This window comes from Euphorbia lathyris, chromosome 3 (genome assembly GCF_963576675.1).
Source record: "Euphorbia lathyris chromosome 3, ddEupLath1.1, whole genome shotgun sequence".
Taxonomy (NCBI): domain Eukaryota; kingdom Viridiplantae; phylum Streptophyta; class Magnoliopsida; order Malpighiales; family Euphorbiaceae; genus Euphorbia; species Euphorbia lathyris.
In genome coordinates this window covers 44,735,892-44,761,929 of record NC_088912.1, presented here as the reverse complement: position 1 = coordinate 44,761,929, position 26,038 = coordinate 44,735,892, and the positions used below count along the sequence as shown (strand labels likewise).

Below are 26,038 nucleotides of genomic sequence, written 5' to 3'. Positions count from 1 at the left end.
TCAAAAGAATTTGTACAAAATAAAATGGACTTGTATGTTTAACCACGTTTTCTTAAGGTGCGAACCACGTAAATAAACTCGTTTTGGGGGGAAATAAGTTAGCATAGAATAAACACACAGCGTGACATTTAAATAAAGTTGTAAATAAATCACTTCTTTCTTCCCCCTCTCTGTGTATGTATAATATAAATGGGTGATTCTTTACTAATGTGGCTTTTCAATAATATATGCTCAAAACGGTTTCCAAAAAGAGAAAGAAAAGGTTTCAAGTGAATTTTAAACTTAAAGAAGTATACGATTAGTCCGTTATCGCCTAACATGCTGAGTAGGAGGCCGGTGGTTCATAACCGGGCGATGTCGGGGTGCCTAATAGCCTTTCTCCGGAAAGGAGCTAGCCTTCTCGGCTCGTACCTAAGTTTCCCGAACCCACACCGGTCTCCCGCAAGGGATCAGTGTTCATTTTCCCATTCGTGGGTGGCGACTCTTCCATATCTCCGAGCTCCGGTCCTGCCGAGCAGCTTGATTCCACGATTGGTTGGTTTCGGCGCCAATCATCGCTTACGTCGCCATGAAGTGTCCACCCCCGGTCCGCCCGGGAGATTAGGCCGCGGCACCTCGTCTAACAGGAGCACTATTCAAGCTCAAGGCAGAGGTACGGTTAAGATTCAGACTTCTAAAGGTACGAATCTCATTACTGATGCTCTTTATGTTCCTCATCTAGCACAAAATTTGCTAAGTGTTGGCCAAATGATAAACAAGGGCTATAGCTTATTCTTCAAAGATAAAACTTGTGAAATTAAAGACTCTACGGGAGCTCATGTTATTACAGTTGAGATGAAAAATAATTGCTTTCCTATTAATTGGAATGCAATTAATAATCATGTTTTATCTGCCTTTGAGGATAATTCATTATTGTGGCATAAGAGATTTGGCCATTATAATCTTCATTCATTGAAATTTATGGAGAAGAATGGCATGATACATGATTTAGATAAAATTAATATCTGTAAGGAGACTTGTCAAGCTTGTCAATTTGGTAAGCTTCATAGGCAGCCATTCCCTCAAAGGAGTTCATGGAGAGCTAGTAAAAAGTTAGAGTTGGTCCATACTGACATTTGCGGCCCAATGCAAACTCCAGCTTTGAATGGCAGTAAGTATTTTCTGTTATTCATTGATGATTTGATGCGGATGACATGGGTGTTCTTCCTCAGCCATAAGTCACAAGCCTTTGAAGCCTTCAAATCCTTCAAAGCTTCAGTTGAAAAGGAGAGCGATTCTCTAATTAAGGTACTCAGATCTGATAATGGTTCTGAGTATACATCAAGGGAGTTTGCAAAGTTATGTCAAGATGAAGGAATACATCACCAGCTCACTATGGCTTATTCGCCTCAATAGAATGGAGTCTCGGAAAGGAAAAATCGAACTATTATGGAAATGGCAAGATCCATGTTGGCAGAAAAGAAGATGCCCAAATGTTTTTAGGCAAAATCGGTGAACACGACAGTCTATTTACTTAATAGACTTCCAACCAGGTCTGTTGAAGGAAAAACTCCATTTGAGGCCTAGTATGGATTCAAGCCTTCTACCAAGGAGCTGAAAGTGTTTGGCTCTATTTGTTATTGTCTCATTCCATCAGCAAGGAGGAGAAAACTTGATGACAAAGCTGAATTATGTATTTTGTTGGGTTATTGATGCGGACATATTTTCAACAAATTCCAAGTCCAGGTTAGGGAAGTAGCAAGGTAACAAATTTCGTCAGGTATGTGGGGAAATTGATTCAGAAGAGGAGGAAGACACACTTAAAGTTCCAGTATATCTTTTTCTTTTAAGTGTATCTTCCTGGGCGGATCTCTTAGACGGATCTCTTAGACGGATCTCCTTAGACGGATCTCCTTCGACGGATCCCTTTGACGGATCTCTTCGATGGATCTCCTTCGATGGATCCCCCTCGACGGATCTCATCAACGGATCTCTTCGGCGGATCTACTCGACGGATCTTTTCGATGGATCTACTCAACGTATCTACTTCAGTGTATCTACTTCGACGTATCTCCTTTAAGCATCTACCTGGGCTGATCTACTTCGACGTATCCTCCTCAAGTATCTTCTTAGGCAGGTCTACTTCAACCTATCTCCTTCAGGTATCTACTTGGGCGGATCTACTTCGAAGTATCTACGTTGATGTATCTCCTTCAGGTATCTACTTGGGCGGATCCACTTCGAAGTGTCTACGTTGACGTATCTCCTTCAGGTCTCTACTTAGACGGATCTACCTCGATGTGTCTACGTTGATGTATCTCCTTCAGGTATCTACTTGGGCGGATCTACTTCGATGTGTCTACGTTGATGTATCTCCTTCAGGTATCTAGTTGAGCGGACCTACTTTGACATATCTACATTGGCGTATCTACTCATCGACGTATCTACTTCCAGTATCTACCTGAGTGGATCTACCTTGGCATATCTATTCATTGTATTTCTGTCGATGTATATCTACTTCGACGGATCTACCTATTGTATCTACTTCGACCCAGATTGGCGGATCTCACTCTACTAGAATCCTGGCAGATCATATTCAGATGTGGGCAATACGAACAACATATGCACCTAATGGCGTATACCAGATGAATAACTGAGGCGGGTCCTAGAGATTACTTCCTTTACAAGGAGTGAACTTTCCTTCCTTGTTTAAGGAAGGATAGTTGCAAGCTTTCCTTCCTTAAACAAGGAAGGATATACATTTTGCCTATTTAAGTTTTCTTTCCTTCACAAGGAAGAATATACACTTACCTATTTTACCCTTTATTTTCCTTCTTTAGTTGTAACCCTAGTAGGGGTAATTATGTCTTTAGTTTTCTTTAGGGGAGGTATTTAAACCCCATCTTTGTAAGGATATGCAACTTTTTATCAATCAAATTATATCTTCTATTTGAGAGTGTTTTTAGGGTTCATCCCTCTTAACAATGGGGATTTCTAATTCCTTCAAGTTTAGCTTGTAAATCTGGGGGTTTCACGGCTCCTTCAAGTTTAGCTTGAGAATATATTTGGTAGTTTACGATTGAAAACTATCGCCCGTTACCCGATCTGTATCAGTTGGTATCAGAGCCGATCGTTTATTGATCCGAAACTTCTTTCGACGATGGTAGCCACTGACAAGAGTTTTGAAGAATGGCAAGCCGAGCTTGAAGAGATGGATTTCAAGCTTGCCGAAGTCAGGAGAAAGACCATAGAAAACATGGAGCAAGAAAGGATGGAGAATCTGCAAAGAGGAACCAGAAGCAGCCGAAATAGCCGGAGACGACAACGTCGAGCCCAACAAAAACAAGATGGAGAAACCACTATCTCGCCCCCTAAAGATTCATGCCAAATCTGTCCTCTATTCCCTAAGGAAAAGGTAAATCCAAAACCTTCAATTCTTGTGGAAGTTGTGGGTATGCCTGTTATTAGTGAGGATTTGGTTATTTGTGATGTTGTTGGTGACTTAAGTTCTCATGGTGGAGTTGTTGATAATGAAATTGTGGATGAGAATTTAAATGTATCTGTGAATGAGGAGGAAGAGGGGTTAGCATGTAGGGACTTTGAAGAAGTTCAAGTAGAAAAGGGTGCGTACTATGTGTTTGATGAAATGCCCCTTAGACAAAACTTCACGTGTATGCTTAATGGAGGCGGTAGCTGTATTGTTAAAGTAGTGGAGGGTGACCTTGGGCTGGCGGATCCTCTTAAGTCGGATGAGGAATTTATTTTATGTGTGGGGATTGATGGCTATGGTGATGGGAGAGATGTTGGTGGATCAACGATGCTCATATGTAGAATGTCGTTTAAGTCGGACGACTCGGTAAATGGAGTGGTCGGCTTGAACTATAAGAAGGAGCGGATGGAAGCGAGAGGTCGTGGGAAAGATTGGGTGGAGGAAGAGGAGCTGTACAAATTTGAAAATAATCGTGAAGGAGATGAACTCGAGTGGAAGATTGATAAAGAGGAGGACCATTATGAAAGCGAGTTGGAAAGCAACAATGAGCTTGAGTATGATGATAATGGGTCCCGGAATGGGAATGAAGGGGAAGAGAGTGATTTTGATGGTAAGTTATATGATGAAGGTAGATTTCGTCATCTTGAGAATGAACTTGATTATGATGAGGATGATTGTAACGCCCGTAAAAATAATTCATATAGATATATAAATTATATTTATGTATTATTATGATTAATTATCATATAAAATAATAATTTATTTCTAAGGAAAAAGATGCTAATTTCTGTTTATTAGAAAATTGGATTGATTATTAAATTAATTATTTTGATTTAGTTTGATCTTACTTTTAAATTTTTAATGTTTAATGATAATGTGATAAGAAAGAAAACAAATAATAAAGTAAAATAAAATAAAACAAAAATTTAAATTATTAACGTGATTCCTTTTTTGTAGGAATGAGGTTGTTATATATAGGATATATATTTTTAAATACATTGAGTTTTTCTACAAAAACTCTAGTTTTGAATTTAAGAAAAGATATAAAAAAAAAACCCTTCATTTTTAGAGATGGAGGGACGAAAAAAAAGGGGAAACACAGAAAAAAGAAAACCCTATTCTAATTTGAGGGTAGCCGCAAAATTCTTTTTGAAGAAGAACCAGAATATATTCCTTTTTTTCCTGGATAGACCTATCGTGTATTCGTTCAAGACACAGGTAAGTGGTTAATTAAACATATAGTTTATATCTGTTCGTATGCTCTCTGTAATTGACAGTTATATTTGTAGTTATGGTGTTTAAATTGAAACAATGTGATTGATGCGTTGGACTTGTGATATGAAATAGTGATGAAATTGATAATTTATTGATATTAATTATCAACATGAAATTTTATGGTTATTATCAGTATCAAATATATTATGTGTATTGGTTGATTTGATGAAATATAAGGATGTTTGAAGAATACGAAAGTGTGATATACAAAATAAAGAAATAATATTCGATGTAAAACAATGGCTTGCTTAGGTGGAGTTATGCTCAATGGTTGAGTTGTGGTTCTATATATATGGATGAACTGAGATTTATTTGCTAGGCACATTTGTCCTTGAGATTAGTGCCGGAGTACCTCGGGATGCAAGGGTACTCTGTGCTGTTTTGCTACGCACTGGGGTAGTGCGGGGATACCTGTCGGGAGGTGGTATCCTGTGCTGTTTATTATGATATATATTGTGATGAGATTGAGATTAAGATTGGATTTGCCGGAAAACCATTGAGTATATATCTCCTTAGCAAGCAGGGCCCTTAAATAAATAAATAAATAAATATTTTCAAACTCGTGATTAATGTTTGGTTACCCATTAATGATTAAATGCAAGTAAACTGAATTGTATGCCCGTATGATTGAGCTATGTATATAGTTAGCTATCTTACTGAGCCTCCAAGCTCACACCACTCTCTCTCGGTTTTCTTTTCAGATTAAAGGTATTAATTGATTAACAGTTCAATTGTCAGGATGGTCGGTATGTTAAACTACGTTACAGTCTATAGTTAAAATGTAGACTTATTGTTAGGTTTTGAGATGTAAAGTTTGGAAAATTAATATATTGGTATGTTTATGACATCGGTTCATTTTACCGAGGTTTTAGTTATGTACAATAGTTTAATATTAATAAAAAAAAGGGAAATTTGAAACAGGTGTTACATTAATGGTATCAGAGCCGACTCTCCACGTACGATGTGTGGTTCGGGGACGAACCAGGCGGAAGCTGGTGGGACTGTAACGACCCGGTTCGGAGTGGGTGGCCCCGGGGTAAGAAGGCCTGAGCAAGGAGCGGCCCTAAGGGATGGCGATGGGGGCAGGAATGAACTGAATCCCACATCGGAAATGGAGAGGGAGTGATTGGGGCTTATTAGTAAGATGAGAATCCAATACATGCAGACGCGTTTTAAAGCCGTGAGGCCCAATGTGTTGGAATTGGGCCAGAGCGGACAATATCTACATGGTATTGGACCAGGGTGTTACAATTGGTATCAGAGCGGGTCTACGTTTCTAGGGACGATATGATTATGGTGTCATCAGTATTAGTGTTAATGGTCATTAGTATTACATTATATAGAAACATAGTATCAATATCAAGAGTTAGGATAGATGCTCAGCGAGCATTTTATTAGGAGTCTATAAAGTTCGTTTATGAATTAATTGTAAATTATGAAGAATCTATTAATTGGATAACTATATCAGTGCACTGCACAAAAATAAAGATTATAAATTATTATTATTATTATTATTATTGCTATTTACGTGTATGTTATTGTTGAGTTAGCAAAGCATATTAAACTTTTATGTGTAAATTTATTCTTATTTTAATAGGCTAGTTTTGGAGAGAAGTAAAAGGCTAGATAAATTTGTTGAATAAAGTATTTGAATAAAATATATTCAAGTGTATTGATGAATAAAAGATGTTCAAGTGTATTAATAGTAAAATATATTAACTTAGCTTGCTAGTTAGACGTGGAGCAAGACTATATATACAAAAGGAAATGGTTAACCTAGAATTAATATAGACCAATAAGACAAAGAGTTCTGGTGAACTTATAGTTGATAGAGGCCTATTCCAGAAATAGGAGAATTACAAAATCATTTTCTAATTCTAATAGTACTTTAACAAAATTTTACAGTATTTGTAATTTTGTGCTTATTTAATTGATATGCTAGTTAAATTTTATAATTTTGGTTTGGTACTATTTATAATTCTCGATTGTTTTGAAGTTATCACTTTGATTTTTGAAATTTATAAAAAAAAAAGAACTTGCTAGTATTTTTTTCGTTACCTTTTATTATTCCAAAAAAAAAGTCAACAAGAATTATTGAGTGAAAATAGTTATTTTAATCGAAGTAAAGTTTGGTTTTGTAAGTTTCAATCCACAATTTAAACTTAAGCTTGTATTAAAAAAATAAATAAATATATATATATATATCTTATTAGTTACCCTGGAATGAATATTTTTATATATTGTGTTATTTTTAATCGTGTGGTATGTAAAATCATTAACTCTTTTTAAATAAAAAAAAATTAACCATTATATTTAGTTATTATATATAGTTATTGTGGTAAAAGTTAATTTCTTGGTTTACATTCATTATTTTTATTTATTTATTTATTTTTTACATTTTGTCATTTAATGAGTTTCTTTTTAGTTCTATATTTAATTACCTATGTCCTTTATTTCAACCCAATTTTGAACGGAGAGTAAGAATGATATATTGTTTTTATTTTTACTTTTAAAGCGATTTGATTTAGGTCAATTGAACCTGTTAAGTATATTATCTAAAATTTCTACATTATAGACTTGTTCACTAAAATTTATTGTCAGTATATGTTCTTTATATATAGTCAGTATATTTCAACACGCTTTAGTTGTTAATTTCGGGGATGAAATTGTTTTTAGAGGGGAAGAACTGTAACGTCCGGAATTTTTTTTTATTATTATCATACATGTAAATTAGGTTTCTAAAATAATAAGATGTATTAAATTTAGTAAAATCAAATTTTTATATTATAATTTTTATTTGAAAAAAAAAATCTCTATATTAAATAATTGTAGTAATTTCGTTTTTTTAAGGATAGTAAATTAGTATTAAAATCTTACTAATGCTTTTATATAAAAAAAAATAATAATATTAAAATTGATTTACAGGGTAAACTTCATATCCTTACCTCTATATATATATATATATATATATATATATATGGAACTTATTTCTTTTGGGAGAGAGCCGCAAACCACCGTATTGATATTCTGGAAAAAAAAATTCTTTTTATTGATTTAGATAGGAAATGATGTATCAATTGAAGATAGATCATCATCACTTGCTAATATACTGTTGTCTTTTGGAATAGAGGTAAGTGGTTAATTATATGCATAATAATATTTGTTTATAGGTTCATTGTATCCGATTACTAAACTTATAATTATCATGTTTGGTGGTTGATTGATGTGTTAAGTTTGTGAATATGAAACGGTTGATGACGTCTGTGCCTTTTTATTGTCGATGATAATATTGATGATGGCTGTTGTGACTTGCTTAATGAATGTGGGCATACAGTAATAGTGTGATATTAAATGTTATGAAATAATTATTATTGAGAAAAACGAATGTAAGATGTGTTCGGTAAAGAAAGAAAAATAGGATAATTAATAGCTTGTCATGACGAAGATATATTCAATTGTTAATTGATGATATATATGGTTGAGTGGATATATGATTTGCTAGGCACTTGTCTTTGAGGCTAGTGCCGGAGTATCTCGGGATGCAGGAGGTATTCTGTGCTGTTTTTGCTACGCACCGGAGTGGTGCGGGGATACCTTACGTGGAATGGTATCCTGTGCTGTTGATATATAATATGATGAGATTGTGATAGTTTGAATTGACCTATGAACCATTGGGTATATCTCTTCTTGACAAGCGGGGCTCTTAAACAGATACTAATAAATAAATAATAAAGGTCGTATTTGATGTTTGTTCACCTATTAATTATTAAATATATGTAAACGGAATTGTATGTTCGTATGGTTGAGTTATATATATAATTAGCTATCTTACTGAGTTCCCCAAACTCACCCCACCATCCACAGTTTTCTTTTCAAGTTAAAGGTATAAATTGATTAGTGGTACAACTGCCAGAACGGCCAGTATATTAAATTACTTTGCTATACATAGTTAAAGTATAAGCTCATTGTTAAGTTTTGATATGTAAAGGATATAGAGAATTAATAAATCGGTGTATTTATGACAGTCTTTCGTTTTAGTGACGTTTTAATTATTTACAATTGTAAATAATTAAAACGATTTTTGGAGGGGTGTTACACTAATTGTAAATGATTAAAACGATTTTTGGAGGGGTGTTACACTAATAGTATCAGAGAGTCAGTTTTACGTTCCTAGGGTAATGTATCACGAGATATGGTATATACTGGCTAGCGTCTAATGGAAATTTTTTTAAAGTATTAACGTTAATAATTCATTAATTTCGAGGACGAAATTTCTTTTTAGGGGGAAGGAACTGTAACGCCCGTAAAAATAATTCATATAGATATATAAATTATATTTATGTATTATTATGATTAATTATCATATAAAATAATAATTTATTTCTAAGGAAAAAGATGCTAATTTCTGTTTATTAGAAAATTGGATTGATTATTAAATTAATTATTTTGATTTAGTTTGATCTTACTTTTAAATTTTTAATGTTTAATGATAATGTGATAAGAAAGAAACCAAATAATAAAGTAAAATAAAATAAAACAAAAATTTAAATTATTAACGTGATTCCTTTTTTTGTAGGAATGAGGTTGTTATATATAGGATATATATTTTTAAATACATTGAGTTTTTCTACAAAAACTCTAGTTTTGAATTTAAGAAAAGATATAAAAAAAACCCCTTCATTTTTAGAGAGGGAGGGACGAAAAAAAGGGGAAACACAGAAAAAAGAAAACCCTATTCTAATTTGAGGGTAGCCGCAAAATTCTTTTTAAAGAAGAACCAGAATATATTCCTTTTTTTCCTGGATAGACCTATCGTGTATTCGTTCAAGACACAGGTAAGTGGTTAATTAAACATATAGTTTATATCTGTTCGTATGCTCTCTGTAATTGACAGTTATATTTGTAGTTATGGTGTTTAAATTGAAACAATGTGATTGATGCGTTGGACTTGTGAATATGAAATAGTGATGAAATTGATAATTTATTGATATTAATTATCAACATGAAATTTTATGGTTATTATCAGTATCAAATATATTATGTGTATTGGTTGATTTGATGAAATATAAGGATGTTTGAAGAATACGAAAGTGTGATATACAAAATAAAGAAATAATATTCGATGTAAAACAATGGCTTGCTTAGGTGGAGTTATGCTCAATGGTTGAGTTGTGGTTCTATATATATGGATGAACTGAGATTTATTTGCTAGGCACACTTGTCCTTGAGATTAGTGCCGGAGTACCTCGGGATGCAAGGGTACTCTGTGCTGTTTTGCTACGCACTGGGGTAGTGCGGGGATACCTGTCGGGAGGTGGTATCCTGTGCTGTTTATTATGATATATATTGTGATGAGATTGAGATTAAGATTGGATTTGCCGAAAAACCATTGAGTATATATCTCCTTAGCAAGCAGGGCCCTTAAATAAATAAATAAATAAATATTTTCAAACTCGTGATTAATGTTTGGTTACCCATTAATGATTAAATGCAAGTAAACTGAATTGTATGCCCGTATGATTGAGCTATGTATATAGTTAGCTATCTTACTGAGCCTCCAAGCTCACACCACTCTCTCTCGGTTTTCTTTTCAGATTAAAGGTATTAATTGATTAACAGTTCAATTGTCAGGATGGTCGGTATGTTAAACTACGTTACAGTCTATAGTTAAAATGTAGACTTATTGTTAGGTTTTGAGATGTAAAGTTTGGAAAATTAATATATTGGTATGTTTATGACATCGGTTCATTTTACCGAGGTTTTAGTTATGTACAATAGTTTAATATTAATAAAAAAAAGGGAAATTTGAAACGGGTGTTACAATGATGGAACCTATTATGATGAAGATGAACATCAAATCACTGAGTGGAACCAAAGTGAGGCCACCTATGAAGATGAGGAGAACAAATTCCATTGTGATGATGAGTTGGAGGATGGTGAGTGGAACCAAAATGAAAATACTTATGAAGCTGATGAAGGTAGGTTTTATGAAAAGGAGTCAAGGAACATTGAGTGGAACCAAAGTGGAGCTCCTAATTATGAAGATAATGAAGATAGGTTCTATTGTGATGATGAGCTGGAGGACGTTGGATGGAGCCAAAATGAGTACACCTATGATGACGACGCCCAAGAGCTTCATGGAACACTTGACGAATGGGAAGGGCAGTTCGAGTGATAAAGAGCATATGGTCTGCGGGTGTTTAAAGGCAAGTGTGATCCTATTTCTTTTTTTTTAAGAAATAAAGTATGATGCGGACATCTTTTCAACAAATTCCAAGTCCAGGTTAGGGAAGTAGCAAGGTAATAAATTTCGTCAGGTATGTGGGGAAATTGATTCAGAAGAGGAGGAAGACACACTTAAAGTTCAAGTATATCTTTTTCTTTTAAGTGTATCTTCCTGGGCGGATCTCTTAGACGGATCTCCTTAGACGGATCTCCTTCGATGGATCCCTTTGACGGGTCTCTTCGATGGATCTCCTTCGACGGATCCCCCTCGACGGATCTCATCAACGGATCTCTTCGGCGGATCTACTCGACGGATCTTTTCGATGGATCTACTTAACGTATCTACTTTAGTGTATCTACTTCGACGTATCTCCTTTAAGCATCTACCTGGGATGATCTACTTCGACGTATCCTCCTCAAGTATCTTCTTAGGCAGGTCTACTTCAACCTATCTCCTTCAGGTATCTACTTGGGCGGATCTACTTCGAAGTATCTACGTTGATGTATCTCCTTCAGGTATCTACTTGGGCGGATCCACTTCGAAGTGTCTACGTTGACGTATCTCCTTCAGGTCTCTACTTAGACGGATCTACCTCGATGTGTCTACGTTGATGTATCTCCTTCAGGTATCTACTTGGGCGGATCTACTTCGATGTGTCTACATTGATGTATCTCCTTCAGGTATCTAGTTGAGCGGACCTACTTCGACATATCTACATTGGCGTATCTACTCATCGACGTATCTACTTCCAGTATCTACCTGAGTGGATCTACCTTGGCATATCTATTAATTGTATTTCTGTCGATGTATATCTACTTCGACGGATCTACCTATTGTATATGCTTCGACCCAGATTGGCGGATCTCACTCTACTTGAATCCTGACAGATCATATTCAGCTGTGGGCAATACGAACAACATGTGCACCTAATGGCGTATACCAGATGAATAACTGAGGCGAGTCCTAGAGATTACTTCCTTTACAAGGAGTGAACTTTCCTTCCTTGTTTAAGGAAGGATAGTTGCAAGCTTTCCTTCTTTAAACAAGGAAGGATATACATTCTGCCTATTTAAGTTTTCTTTCCTTCACAAGGAAGAATATACACTTACCTATTTTACCCTTTATTTTCCTTCTTTAGTTGTAACCCAAGTAGGGGTAATTATGTCTTTAGTTTTCTTTAGGGGAGGTATTTAAACCCCATCTTTGTAAGGACATGCAACTTTTTATCAATCAAATTATATCTTTTCTTTGAGAGTGTTTTTAGGGTTCATCCCTCTTAACAATGGGGATTTCTAATTCCTTTCAAGTTTAGCTTGTAAATCTGGGGGTTTCACGGCTCCTTCAAGTTTAGCTTGAGAATATCTTTGGTAGTTTACGATTGAAAACTATCGCCCGTTACCCGATCTGTATCAGTTATTCGGCTCACTCAAAGGGATATAAGTTGTACAACATTCAAGCAAAGAAGGTTCTCATCAGCAGAGATGTTCATTTTGATGAGAATGCTTATTGGGATTGGGAGAAGCATATGGTGGTAAAACAAGAAGCACATTTCAATCAAGTTCCAGCAATGGATATCTCTGAGAAAAATGATGAAAAGCTTGACCAACAAGAATACATAAGTTCAATAGAGAACACTACCGATGATAAAGTGATCAAGATGAGGTTATTATCTGATGTGATATCAAAAGCACAAGAGCATGGAACAAAGGAGTTTGGAGTTAAGGAGCCTAGTAGAAGCATGAGGGATCCATTGGAGCTGTCAATTGGACCTATGACGAAGAATCGTGCAAAGAAAGACCAACAAATGCTTAATGGACTCATCTTGAGCTTCTTTAAACAAGGAATGAATTCTAGCGAAGTCATTAAAGATGGTGTGTTTTTGTGTTGTATCCAAGCCCAAGCCCATAATAGTGATATGTAAAAAGGTTGATCATATTTTAAGAGAAGCTTTGGACTTGCATGTGTTTGGCATGTGCAAAACCCATTGGGACTCATTAAAATTAATGCTATAACCTTATAGGTTTGATTGGGCTTATTTCTAGCTAATTAAAAGGCCCAAATAATGTTAATTAGTGGGCTGAAATTGGGCTCTAAAGGACAAAAACGAATTTAATGTTTTTCCTTGTCTAATTAGGATTTCTTTTACCTTGGTGCACTAGGATTCAACTTCCTTTTTAGTTTAGGTTTAGGTTTATTTTGTAGCCTATATAAAGGCTTGTATTCTTCATTATTTTTATCAATCAGAAATCAATATTTTTATGAACAAAAGTTCTTCTTTTCCTTTGGGAATTATTTTCAATCCGGGATTGAATTCTTTATTGTGAGTTTGAGAGACCGGGTCATCATTCTTGCAATATTATCTTGATCGTGAACAAGTATTTTGGTAAGGTACTTGTGAATCGCCAAACACTCAGGTTCCAATTTAATTATTCGAAGGTGTAAGGTCAGATCTCCTTTCATTGTCTTTAATTCTTTGGGATTGGTTTGTTATCACCAATTTATGTTTGTTATTTGATTCTATTAATTCCTTAAGATAGATCGGGAAAACTTGTTGATTTGGTTATTATCTCTTTTTCATAACCAATATCACATCAATTGGTATCAGAGCTTTGGCTCTTAAGGAATTTGTTGTTTTTGTTTTGTTTGTCGAAATTAAAAAAAAAAAAATTACCCCAATCTAGAGTCTTTAATTATTGATCGAGTTCCTCATATCTTTGCATCTAGTTATTTAGGTTCTTAGTTGTAGCGAACTGATTATTTTTGGATTCTATTCTTACTAGCCAAACCCATTTATGTGTGTGAATTTCTTCAATTTTTTTTTTTTTTGCATTGCAAGTTTAATTTGTTAATCAATTCCAATCTAGTTTAAAAAAAGGAAAAAAAAAAAAAAGGAAAAAAAAAAAGGAAAAAAAAAAGAAAAAAAAAGAGAAAAAAAAAAAGAAAAAAAAAGGAAAAAAAAAAAAAAAATCGGCTCATTGTTTGTACTAAAGTTACAAGTTTTCTAGAATTTGCATGCTAAACACACATTCTTAAAATTTCTTTCAAACATTTGTCTCTTCTTCGAAAATCGTCTTTTATTCTATTCTTAGTGTGCTAAACTTTGGTTATCGTTACAATATTAGTCTTCTTTGCTTCTAGTTTCTGCTCTACTTTATTTTGTCATTCTTTTGCTTCATTGGCATTTATATTACCCGAGATAATCCTTGTGATCTATCAAGATAATATAAAAGAGTGATTGAACCGGTTGTGAGGTACTTCTTTTACTTTCTTTTTCTTCTTTTCTTGCTTTAGACTAGATTTCACTTTTCTTTCATTCTTTATATATTTTGTCATGTCTAACGAACCTAAAAAGGACAACGTTAACGATGTTGATTCTAAAGAATGGCAACAAGCTATTGTAGGTGAGATGAAGAGGTTAGGGGCTATTGTGGCTGATTTGGTTTCAAACCAAAAGAAATCAAGCCAAAAGAAAGGAGGATGCGGGAGATTGAATTTTAATGATGAACTATCCGAGTCTGAAGAGGAGGAGCAGTTTGGATACCGAAAAAGGGGTAACGATCGAAAAGATAGTAATCTTAATGCTATCAAACTTAAAATGCCTACTTTTCGAGGAGCTAGTGACCCAGAGGCGTATCTTGATTGGGTACGAAAGGTTGAAACAATCTTTGACATACATGAGTATTCCGAGGAGAAGAAGGTGAAACTTGTAGTATCCGAACTAACTGAATATGCGGCTGTTTGGTGGGACCAATTAAAGCGCACAAGAAAAAGAGATGGTGATGAACCCATAAGAACATGGGGTGAATTGAAGAAGGTCATGAAAAAGAGATTTGTGCCGGCTCACTATTATAAGGAGTTGTTGAAAGAACTCCAATCCATGTCTCAAGGTAACCAATCTGTTGAAGATTATCACAAACAATTGGAGATGGCACTAATCCGAGCTGATATACAAGAAGATGAGGAAGCTACCATGGTTAGATTTCTCATGGGAATGAAGAGGGAGATTCGCAACCCTCTTGAGCTACAAACTTATTTCCACATGGACGAGATGCTCCATAAAGCGATAAAAATTGAGAGACAACTTCAAGAGGTTGAGAAAGGGAGATCAAAGTTCAAAGGCACTACTTCCACTCCATGGAAGTCAGATCCAAGAGGTAATTTCAAAACTAAATCTGAATTTAGCTCTAAAAGTGACCAAAAGCCTCAGGTTGATTCAAAAGCATTTGGGAAGTTGCAAATTGGTGGAACTACTCCAAAATACAAAACTACTGAAAAACCCACAAGAACTCGTGAAAATTGTGTGTTTTAAGTGCCAAGGGAGAGGGCACTATGCAAGAGAGTGTTCGAATCAAAAGGCGATGGTTATGAAGCATGGTGAGTTAATATCCGAAAGTGAGTCCGAACATGAATCAGATGATATGCCCACCTTAGAAGATTCTAGTGATATAGAAGAGGTGGATAGTAAAAGAGGACATGGAGTTAACTTAGTCACTCGTAGAACATTGAAGATGGGAGTGAGTGGTGACATTGAGCAACGAGAGCACATCTTTCATGCTCATTGCAACATACTTGGAAAAACATGCTTACTAATTATTGATGGAGGAAGTTGTTGCAACGTGGTAAGCAATGTGTTAGCAAGCCGATTAGGGATATCAACAATTCCACATCCCAATCCTTATCGGTTACAATGGTTGAATGATAGTAACGAACTCAAAGTTACTAAACAGGTGCTTCTGAACTTTTCTATTGGTTCTTTTTCTGATGAGGTATTATGTGATGTAGTACCTATGCAAGCATGTCATGTGTTATTGGGGAGGCCTTGGCAATTCGATCGATCAGCACTACATCATGGTCGAACAAATAAATTTACTATTGTTAAGGATGGGAAGAAGTATATTTTGCCACCTTTATCACCTGCTGAAGTGTTTGAAGATCAGCTCTACATGCAAAGAATGTTACAAGAACAATCTGTGAGAAGGGAAAAGGTTAAGGCGAGAGAAAATAAGAGTGATAAAATCAGTGAGGGTGTGAAGAGAGAAGAGGTGAGTGAAAAGGCATTAGTGAGGTCGAGAAATGAGGGTGAGAGGAGAGAAAAAGAGAGGAGCATTAACAAAAGCCAAAATCTATCTTTATATGCTAAATTGAGGGATGTAAAGCAAGCCGATTTTGAAAACAAAAATTTATTATTATTTTATTGTAAGAGTTTTTGTTTATCTTCTGTAAATCAGTCTAACCTTCCTTCTAGTATTTCCCCTCTTTTGCAGGAATTCAAGGATTTATTCCCCGAAGAGATGCCTAATAAGTTACCCCCGATTCGAGGAATTGAGCATCAAATTGACTTTGTTCCCGGAGCACAAATTCCAAATCGACCAGCCTATAGAAGTAACCCTGAGGAGACAAAAGAACTACAAAGGCAAGTCGAGGAACTAATGGCAAAAGGGTTGATTCGTGAATCTATGAGTCCGTGTGCTGTACCAGTCATCCTAGTACCAAAGAAAGATGGAACTTGGCGGATGTGCATCGATTGTAGAGCCGTCAATAAAATCACGGTAAAGTATCGTCATCCTATCCCTAGGTTAGATGATATGTTGGATGAATTAAATGGGGCTGTTATTTTCACTAAAATAGATCTTAAGAGTGGGTAAATTTGTTGTTGTTTATTTTGATGACATTCTTATCTATTCTAAATCTGAGGCAGAACACATAGAACATGTTAAGGTTGTATTAGATGTTTTGAGAGAACAGAAATTATACGCTAACCTTTCTAAGTGCTCATTTTGCATGGAGAAAGTTGTGTTTTTGGGTTTTATTGTTTCAGCACAAGGAGTTTCTGTTGATATTGAAAAGGTGAAAGCCATTCAAGAGTGGCCAACGCCAAATTCAGTTACCGAGGTGAGGAGCTTTCATGGCTTGGCGAGTTTCTATAGGAGGTTTGTGAAGAACTTCAGTACCATTGCCGCACCACTAACCGAGGTAATAAAAAAGAATGTTGGCTTTAAGTGGGGCAAAGCACAAGAGGATGCTTTTGAGATGCTTAAGGCAAGACTAACTTCTGCCCCCGTTTTAGCACTTCCAAACTTTGATAAATCGTTTGAAATTGAGTGTGATGCGTCGGGAGTAGGGATTGGTGCTGTTTTAATGCAAGAGGGTCGACCTATAGCCTTCTTTAGTGAAAAACTTAGTGGTGCAACCTTAAACTATCCCACTTATGATAAAGAACTCTATGCATTAGTTAGGGCTTTGCAAATGTGGCAACATTATTTATGGCCTAAAGAGTTTGTGATCCACACCGATCATGAATCCTTGAAACATCTTAAGGGTCAACAAAAATTGAACCGAAGACATGCCAAGTGGGTGGAATTTATAGAGACGTTTCCTTATGTGATTAAGTATAAGCAAGGGAAGGAAAACGTAGTTGCTGATGCATTAAGTAGGAGAGTTAGCTTATTGAATGTGATGCATGCTAAGTGTTTAGGATTTGAGTATATCAAAGAATTATATGTTGATGATCTAGACTTTGCATCTATTTATAAAGCTTGTGAACTTACTGCTTTTGGAAAATTTTATAGACATGAGGGCTACTTATTTAGAGATAATCGATTATGCATGCCTAAATGTTCACATAGAGAATTTCTTGTGAGGGAAGCCCACGGTGGAGGCTTGATGGGGCATTTTGGGGTTGCTAAGACTTTGGACATGATTTCTGAACATTTCTTTTGGCCTCATATGAAACGTGATGTGGAAAGAATATGTGCTAGTTGTATTAATTGTAAGAAAGCTAAGTCTAGAGTTATGCCTCATGGTTTATACACTCCATTACCTGTGCCGAATGAACCTTGGACTGCTATATCCATGGATTTTGTGATGGCTTTACCTAGGTCTAAGAGAGGTAATGATTCCATATTTGTGGTTGTAGATCGCTTTTCTAAGATGGCACATTTCATACCATGCCATAAAACTGATGATGCTATTAATATTGCTAACTTGTTCTTTAGAGAGGTTGTTCGTCTGCATGGGATGCCAAAGAGTATAGTTAGTGATAGAGATCCTAAGTTTTTAAGCTATTTTTGGAAGACTTTGTGGAATAAATTGGGGACTAAACTGTTGTTTTCTACTTCTTGTCACCCTCAAACTGATGGTCAAACCGAAGTAGTAAATAGAACTTTAGGACAACTTCTTAGGGCAGTTATTCAAAAGAATCTTAAGTCATGGGAAGAATGCCTACCATTTATTGAGTTCGCTTATAATAGGGCTATACATTCATCTACTAACTTCTCACCATTTGAAATTGTTTATGGTTTTAATCCTTTGACACCATTAGACTTGATCCCTTTGCCTGTTGATGAAAGGAAAAGTTTAGATGGAAAGAAAAAGGCAGAAATGGTGCTTAAGTTACATGAACAAGTGAAACAACAACTGGAGAAGAAGAATGAGCATTATGCAAAGCAAGCTAACAAGGGTCGACAATGTGTTCTATTTGAACCCGGTGATTGGGTGTGGTTGCATATGCGCAAGGAAAGGTTCCCCGCTCAGAGAAAATCAAAGCTACATCCTAGAGGCGATGGTCCATTTCAAGTAGTCGCACGAATTGGGGATAATGCCTACAAGCTCGACTTGCCAGGTGAGTATAGTGTGCATGCAACTTTTAATGTGGCTGATTTATCTTTGTTTGATGTAGGAGATGAAGATTTGAGGACAAATCCTTTTCAAGAGAGAGGGAATGATGTGATATCAAAAGCACAAGAGCATGGAACAAAGGAGCTTGGAGTTAAGGAGCCTAGTAGAAGCATGAGGGATCCATTGGAGCTGTCAATTGGACCTATGACGAAGAATCGTGCAAAGAAAGACCAACAAATGCTTAATGGACTCATCTTGAGCTTCTTTAAACAAGGAATGAATTCTAGCGAAGTCATTAAAGATGGTGTATTTTTGTGTTGTATCCAAGCCCAAGCCCATAATAGTGATATGTAAAAAGGTTGATCATATTTTAAGAGAAGCTTTGGACTTGCATGTGTTTGGCATGTGCAAAACCCATTGGGACTCATTAAAATTAATGCTATAACCTTATAGGTTTGATTGGGCTTATTTCTAGCTAATTAAAAGGCCCAAATAATGTTAATTAGTGGGCTGAAATTGGGCTCTAAAGGACAAAAACGAATTTAATGTTTTTCCTTGTCTAATTAGGATTTCTTTTACCTTGGTGCACTAGGATTCAACTTCCTTTTTAGTTTAGGTTTAGGTTTATTTTGTAGCCTATATAAAGGCTTGTATTCTTCATTATTTTTATCAATCAGAAATCAATATTTTTATGAACAAAATTTCTTCTTTTCCTTTGGGAATTATTTTCAATCCGGGATTGAATTCTTTATTGTGAGTTTGAGAGACCGGGTCATCATTCTTGCAATATTATCTTGATCGTGAACAAGTATTTTGGTAAGGTACTTGTGAATCGCCAAACACTCAGGTTCCAATTTAATTATTCGAAGGTGTAAGGTCAGATCTCCTTTCATTGTCTTTAATTCTTTGGGATTGGTTTGTTATCACCAATTTATGTTTGTTATTTGATTCTATTAATTCCTTAAGATAGATCGGGAAAACTTGTTGATTTGGTTATTATCTCTTTTTCATAACCAATATCACATCATTATCAGAGATATATGAAAATTGCAATTTACTGCAGCTGAACCTTCAAGTTTTGCAGAAGCTATCAAGTTTCCTGAATGGAAACAAGCCATGGAAGAAGAATTAGCGGCTATTGAGAAGAATGACACTTGGTCTTTGGTTGACAAGCATGTAATAGGAGTAAAATGGGTATTCAGACACAAGTACAATCAAGAAAGAAGCATTCTCAAGCATAAAGCAAGGCTGGTAGTGAAGGGGTATTCTCAACTGCCTGGTGTTGACTTTGGAGATACCTTTGCTCCTGTTGCAAGACATGAGACAGTGAGATTTTTAATTGCTTTTGCGGCTCAGTTTAGGTGGAGATTGCACCACATGGATGTCAAGTCAGCCTTCTTAAATGGTTGGCTTGAAGAGGACATATATGTACACCAACCTGAAGGATTTTCTATTGCAGGTGCAGAAGATAAAGTGTATAAGCTATACAAGGCATTATATGGGCTTAAACAAGCTCCGCGTGCATGGTATTCGAGAATTGACTCATATTTGGAGTCTCTTGGGGTTCAAAAGAAGCATGAATGAACCCACATTATATACGAAAAGAGGTAAAAATGGCAGTCTGGTTGTGATCTCACTTTATGTGGATGATCTTTTGATAACAGGAAATGATGAAGCTGCTATTGACGAATTCAAGTAAAAAATGAAGAAAGAATTTGAGATGACTGATTTAGGATTGATGAAGTTCTTCCTTGGGCTGGAAATCAATCAAACACCTGCTGGAAGATGAAGAAGGGGACCTTGACGATTTTAATGGTTTCTGTGAAACTCAAACTCATGGAGTTTGCAGTAACCAAAGCAAGGGGAGTGTTAAATTTATGCTTTAGGAACTACTACATTATTATTGTATTATGTTTAGAATATCTTATCCTATATTATTGTATTAAATCACTGATTTGTAGGAAGTAGTTATTGAACAGTTATTGTGTAACTGTGTTTAAACTGAGTATGAGATCAATAATATATACACTTTCCACAGCAAATTGAGTTGTTATCAAATCATCTCATTCATTTTCCAACAAAATGCTGTAATGAGGCTTCTTTTGAAGCCTTTGTTGAACTTTCATCTCCCAAGCCTTGTTACCAAGTGAAGAAAATGGTTGCTCAACTAATGTATTTGGGTGATGATGAAGGAAATCCTCATCACCCATAAATTTTGGCTTTTTGGTCATGTAAGAGACAAGAATATTCTGGGATTATCTGATGATTAGTGGATTATTTGACTCGGATAGTTGCCTTATTGCTTCTATAAACGACGTTGACACCAAAGAAGAACAAGATGGCCTATAGAATCAGGGTGGAGGTACCCTGACTTGGTCGAAATAAAGAAAAATTTAGAATTAAAAAACGAAAACTTTGTGTCTTTAATCTATAACTTTTATCAGTAATTTTAATATCTGGCATTACGACGAAATTTGCATATGAAATAATGCTCATAACACTACGGAAAAGAATAGTCATTCTTGTTATTCTTCTTTGTCTCTTTGCTGCACAAAAATAGCAATAGTTGAATCCCTTAAAAAATTGCTCATTCACACATTGTACATAATATGTGTAGTATAACTGGTATAAATGTTGAAGATGTACCACGTGTGAATGAGCGGTCAAGAGGCCTTCAAGTGGGGTTTGCCTGAAGAATCACTTGCCTCTGTCTCCCCACTTATTATATAATTTGTTGGAACACAAGATTTAATTGAACTGTTTTATTTTTTTCTTTTCCTTATTCGGTTTTTTCATGGGAATGGCTGAAATTAGGCGTTAATTACAATTTGATCGAATATGAATAGAGATAAAAAAACATTTGTTGCTTATTAGTTAGTTTGAAAGAGTAAATTCATATATAGACCACTATCCAGACAAGGCCTTGTGAAGTGCATGTGAAGGAATCAAAGAACAATTGACTATTTGATAATTTGTAGCCATATATCAACATAGAATGTGGTGATAAAGAGCAATCATTATAAGATCAACGTTGTGGGCTGCAAACAGAAATCTATCACAAATAACAATAATTATAAGATCAAAGTTTGGCTTCATCTCTTGCACCGAATCATGATCACACACCAAGCAATTAAAAAATTACTCATACAATTAACACAAACAATGAAATAGTCACTTGTTATTTGATTCTTGTTTGTCCAAAGACTGCTGTTTTCTCATATCATCTAAACTGTTTTCTTATATCTCTTTTTGCAGTTCTCATTATCATTCTTGACCCAGCCATAACTCCAAGAATTACTGATTAGGCAAGGCTAAGGAAAATGGAATAGAAATAATGTTTGTACATAAAGTACTGATGAAACATTAAAATTATAAAGATATTCAATTACACCACAATGTTAAATTAGAATAGGAATAGAACTGTTTCAGTTAAATTAGCATAATATAAAGAGTAATTGTTTTCAGCCATCCATTTCCAATTGAAACAGTTGTAGGCCCTCTGCCTGTGGATGACAAACAGACCCATGTGATACCCTAATCAGCTGTTACCTAACCAAATGACTTTTAGCCACTCAAATCTGATTCTGCAAAGATTATTGATCTATATATACCTACTAGTCAATCACATACTACACAAGTTAGCATTCACATATTCTCTGTGTATTTCATAAACAAAGATAACTCTCTTAGAAAATTCTTCCTTTCCTTAATCTTTTTTGAAGAAATATAAAATGGGTATTCGCTTACCAGGTGTTCTTGCCAAGCAGATCTTTCGCCAGTCTGTACCAAAAGGATTCATAGCAGTTTATGTTGGAGAGGAGCAAAAGAAGAGATGTTTGGTACCAGTTTCATACTTGAATGAACCTTCCTTTCAAGATTTACTTCATTTGTCTGAGCAAGAGTTTGGTTTCATTCATCCTATGGGCGGCCTTACAATTCCCTGCACGCAAGATACTTTCGATGATATTATTTCAAACTTGAGTAGATAAATAAATACATGTGGTGATCATTGCCAATCCAATGTAAATATATGTTGTTACACGATCATACAATTTTGCCTAATGAGAATATTCATTTGATACAAATTACAATATGTTGCTTCTCTTCTTGCTTGTTTACTCTATTTCTAACTCTCAATTTAGGATTTGGATGAAACTATTTCCTCAACTGTCACACAGGTTGGGAAGCGGCCTACAGAATGCTGAAGCTTCTGATCTGAATTTACTAACCTTGAATTATAGGCAATTGTTTGTTAAGATTCATTCTTTGGTCTGAAAAAGTTCAGTAATTTTGTCCATCTTCAACGTAAAAAGGAAAAGATACGAAAATAGGCGTATGGCTTTTGTAAAAGTATCCTTTTAGGCTTCGCATCTAAAATAGCACCAATACAGCCTTAAAAAAAGAGTACCAATTTAGGTCTCTATAACACACCTCTTTACTCTGATAAGTTTTGTCAAAATAGGCAAGCAACAGTCGTCGTGACCCGTGAGGCGCTTACTTATCTCCCCTGAAGTAAGCCAGCCAAGGGAATTAGATCACACTATCTGCAATAACCACACATAGAGGGTTAGACATAAACCATATACGGGGAATATGCTATTATACGTACGATATAATTGTTGTGCGGAATTAATGAAAGATAAATAAACAAGGAATCGAAAAACACAGATTTACGTGGTTCACCAACGTTGTGTTGGCTAGTCCACGGGCAGAAGGAGAATAGTATTATTAGGAGGCGAAAAACAGATTACAATGATTAGGTTTACATAATGGGGTATTTATAATACCCAATCTAACCTAATCCCACTAGGAACCCATGATCCCAATCCAACTAGGAACCCATGATCCTAATCCAACTAGGAATCCGAAACCCAATACTACTCCGAATAGGAAACCCATGATTCAAGGCATTACGAAAAATCTCCACCTTGACTTGAATCCTCCTGAAAATATAACAAATGCACCCATGACAGTGCCAGATGAACAGACTTCTCCCTCTGCCTCAGAGTTGCCCCCACAGGGCAACTAATAATCTCTGACGGTTAGCAAGTCCAAACAGTGTTGAAACTTGCTATGTGGAACAGGCTTGGTAAACATGTCAGCCGGATTGTCATCAGTGCCTACCTTCTTCACCTTGACCCTCTTCTCACTTCTCAGAAAATGATACCTCACATTTATATGCTTGGTTCTCTCATGATGAACCTGATCCTTGGCTAAACAGATTGCACTCAAGCTGTCACAATACACTGTAGCCTGATCATGATGTAGACCAAGATCACTAACCAGTCCTTTAAGCCAAATCCCCTCCTTAGCAGCTTCAGTCAGTGCCATATACTCTGCTTCCGTAGTAGACAAAGTCACTGTAGGCTGCAAAGTAGCTTTCCAACCTACAACTGAACCGCCAAGAGTGAAAACATAACCAGTCATAGATCTTCTACTGTCAACATCTCCAGCATAATCAGAGTCTGAAAAACCTGTCCCCAAACACTCTGTATCACCTCCATAAATAAGACCAACGTCAGATGTACCTTTTAGGTACCGAAAGATCCTCTTCACAGCTTGCCAATGCTCCTTGCCCGGTTCACCCATAAACCTGCTAACAACACTAACAGACTATGCAAGATCAGGTCTAGTGCAGACCATTGCATACATCAAGCTTCCTACTGCACTATCATAGGGAACTCGAGACATGTACTCCTTCTCTTCAGCAGACTTAAGTGCAAAAGCAATAGACAGATGTGCACTTGCAGCACTAGGAGTATCTATAGGCTTTGCGGTAGACATGGAAAATCTTGACAAGATCTTCTGAATATAGCCCTTCTGTGACAGAAAAAGTTTCCTTTTGCTTCTGTCCCTGTAAATCTCTATTCCCAGAATTTTCCGAGCTGCACCCAAATCCTTCATCTTGAACTCTGCGCTGAGAAGACCCTTCAACTTCTGAATGTCGTGCTTCTTCCTTGCAGCTATCAATATGTCATCTACATACAACACCAGATAGATAAAAGACTCATCTTCCAATTTAGGCCTAATACACAAATAACCCCCTGAACTTGTCCAAATGTTGCAACTGCCCCCTCCAACTTTCAATTGTAACAACTTACCCCTCAAATTTGTCCAATTGTAAAACATAACCCCTCAAACTTGTTGAATTGTAAAACATAACCCCAAATTGCTGACACGGACTGCAATTGAAGAAACACGTGAAATACAAAAGTTGCAAACGCTCGTGGAATGTGATCATCAAATCTTTAGACCCAAAAAAATCAGTATTTAAATAACCTAATCCTCAATTCTTCAACTTATTCTTCTTCTTTTTGTTATTGCTATTCATTTTTTAGTGATTTCTTGATTCAAAGTTTTGGGATATTATATGGGTGAAAATGTGTTTATGTGGAGAAATAGCTCCATTGAAGATTTCATAGCGTGATACGAATTCGGGGAAACATTTTTACGGTTGCTTCAAGTACGGAGTAAAAAAAATCCCAATTTGGGGTTATGTTTTACAATTGGACAAGTTTGAGGGGTTATATTTTACAATTGGACAAGTTTGAGGGGTAAGTTGTTACAATTGAAACTTGAGGGGGGCAGTTGCAATATTTGGACAAGTTGAAGGGGTTATTTGTGTATTAGGCCTCCAATTTATTGTAATAGACACAACAATCATATGGGCTCCTCGTGTAGCCCAGCTGCATCATGTAGCTGTCAAACCTCTTATACCACTGCCTAGGAGACTGCTTAAGTCCATACAAGGATTTCTTCTACTTGCAAACATAATTCTCCTTCCCAGGAATCTGGAAACCATCTGGTTGGGTCATGTAGATCTCTTCCTCCAAATCTCCATGTAGAAAGCATGTCTTTACATCAAGTTGCTCAAGCTCCAAATCCTGATGTGCAACTATAGCTTGCAACACTCTAATAGAGGTGTGTCTGACTACTGGTGAGAATATCTCATTATAATCCACTCCCTTTCTTTGATTAAAACCTCTAGCAACAACTCTAGCCTTATACTTGACTCCCTCTACAGGTGATATCCCTTCCTTTATCTTGAGAACCCACTTGCAAGTAATAATCTTTCTCCCTGGAGGTGGTATGACTAAATCCCATGTTTGATTCTTATGAAGGGATTCCATCTCATCTCCCATAGCAGCAAGCCATTTCTTAGAATCGGTGCCTGAAACAACTTCTTGGTAAATTGATCGTTCACGAGTGTCCACCTCTTCAGCAACCTGTAGTGCATAGCCCACCATGTCCTCATACCTCTTAGGTGGCCTAACTCCAACCCTCCTTGGTCGATTTTGAGCTAAGCTACGATGTGTAGCTTCAGATGGTTGAGAAACTGATGGTGTAGACTCTGGTAGCTCTATTTATGCTCCTAACTCTTGTTCCTTCAAGCCACTCTCACTCTGTATGACCTGAAACTCCACCTGTTTATCAATGCTATCATTTTCTGT

The 26,038-nt window shown here is 36.0% G+C and overlaps 1 protein-coding gene and 1 pseudogene across 1 annotated transcript; both read left to right on the top strand.

The window, feature by feature from the left end:
- Positions 1–3,139: 3,139 nt before the first annotated feature.
- LOC136222652 (uncharacterized) lies at positions 3,140–20,171 on the top strand (annotated as a pseudogene).
- A 1,824-nt stretch (positions 20,172–21,995) lies between these two features.
- On the top strand, positions 21,996–22,672 carry LOC136222283 (auxin-responsive protein SAUR24-like). Its single transcript, XM_066009867.1, has one exon. It carries the CDS (start codon positions 22,319–22,321, stop codon positions 22,574–22,576), a length of 258 nt encoding a protein of 85 aa, XP_065865939.1. The 5' UTR covers positions 21,996–22,318; the 3' UTR covers positions 22,577–22,672.
- The last annotated feature ends 3,366 nt before the right edge of the window (positions 22,673–26,038 follow it).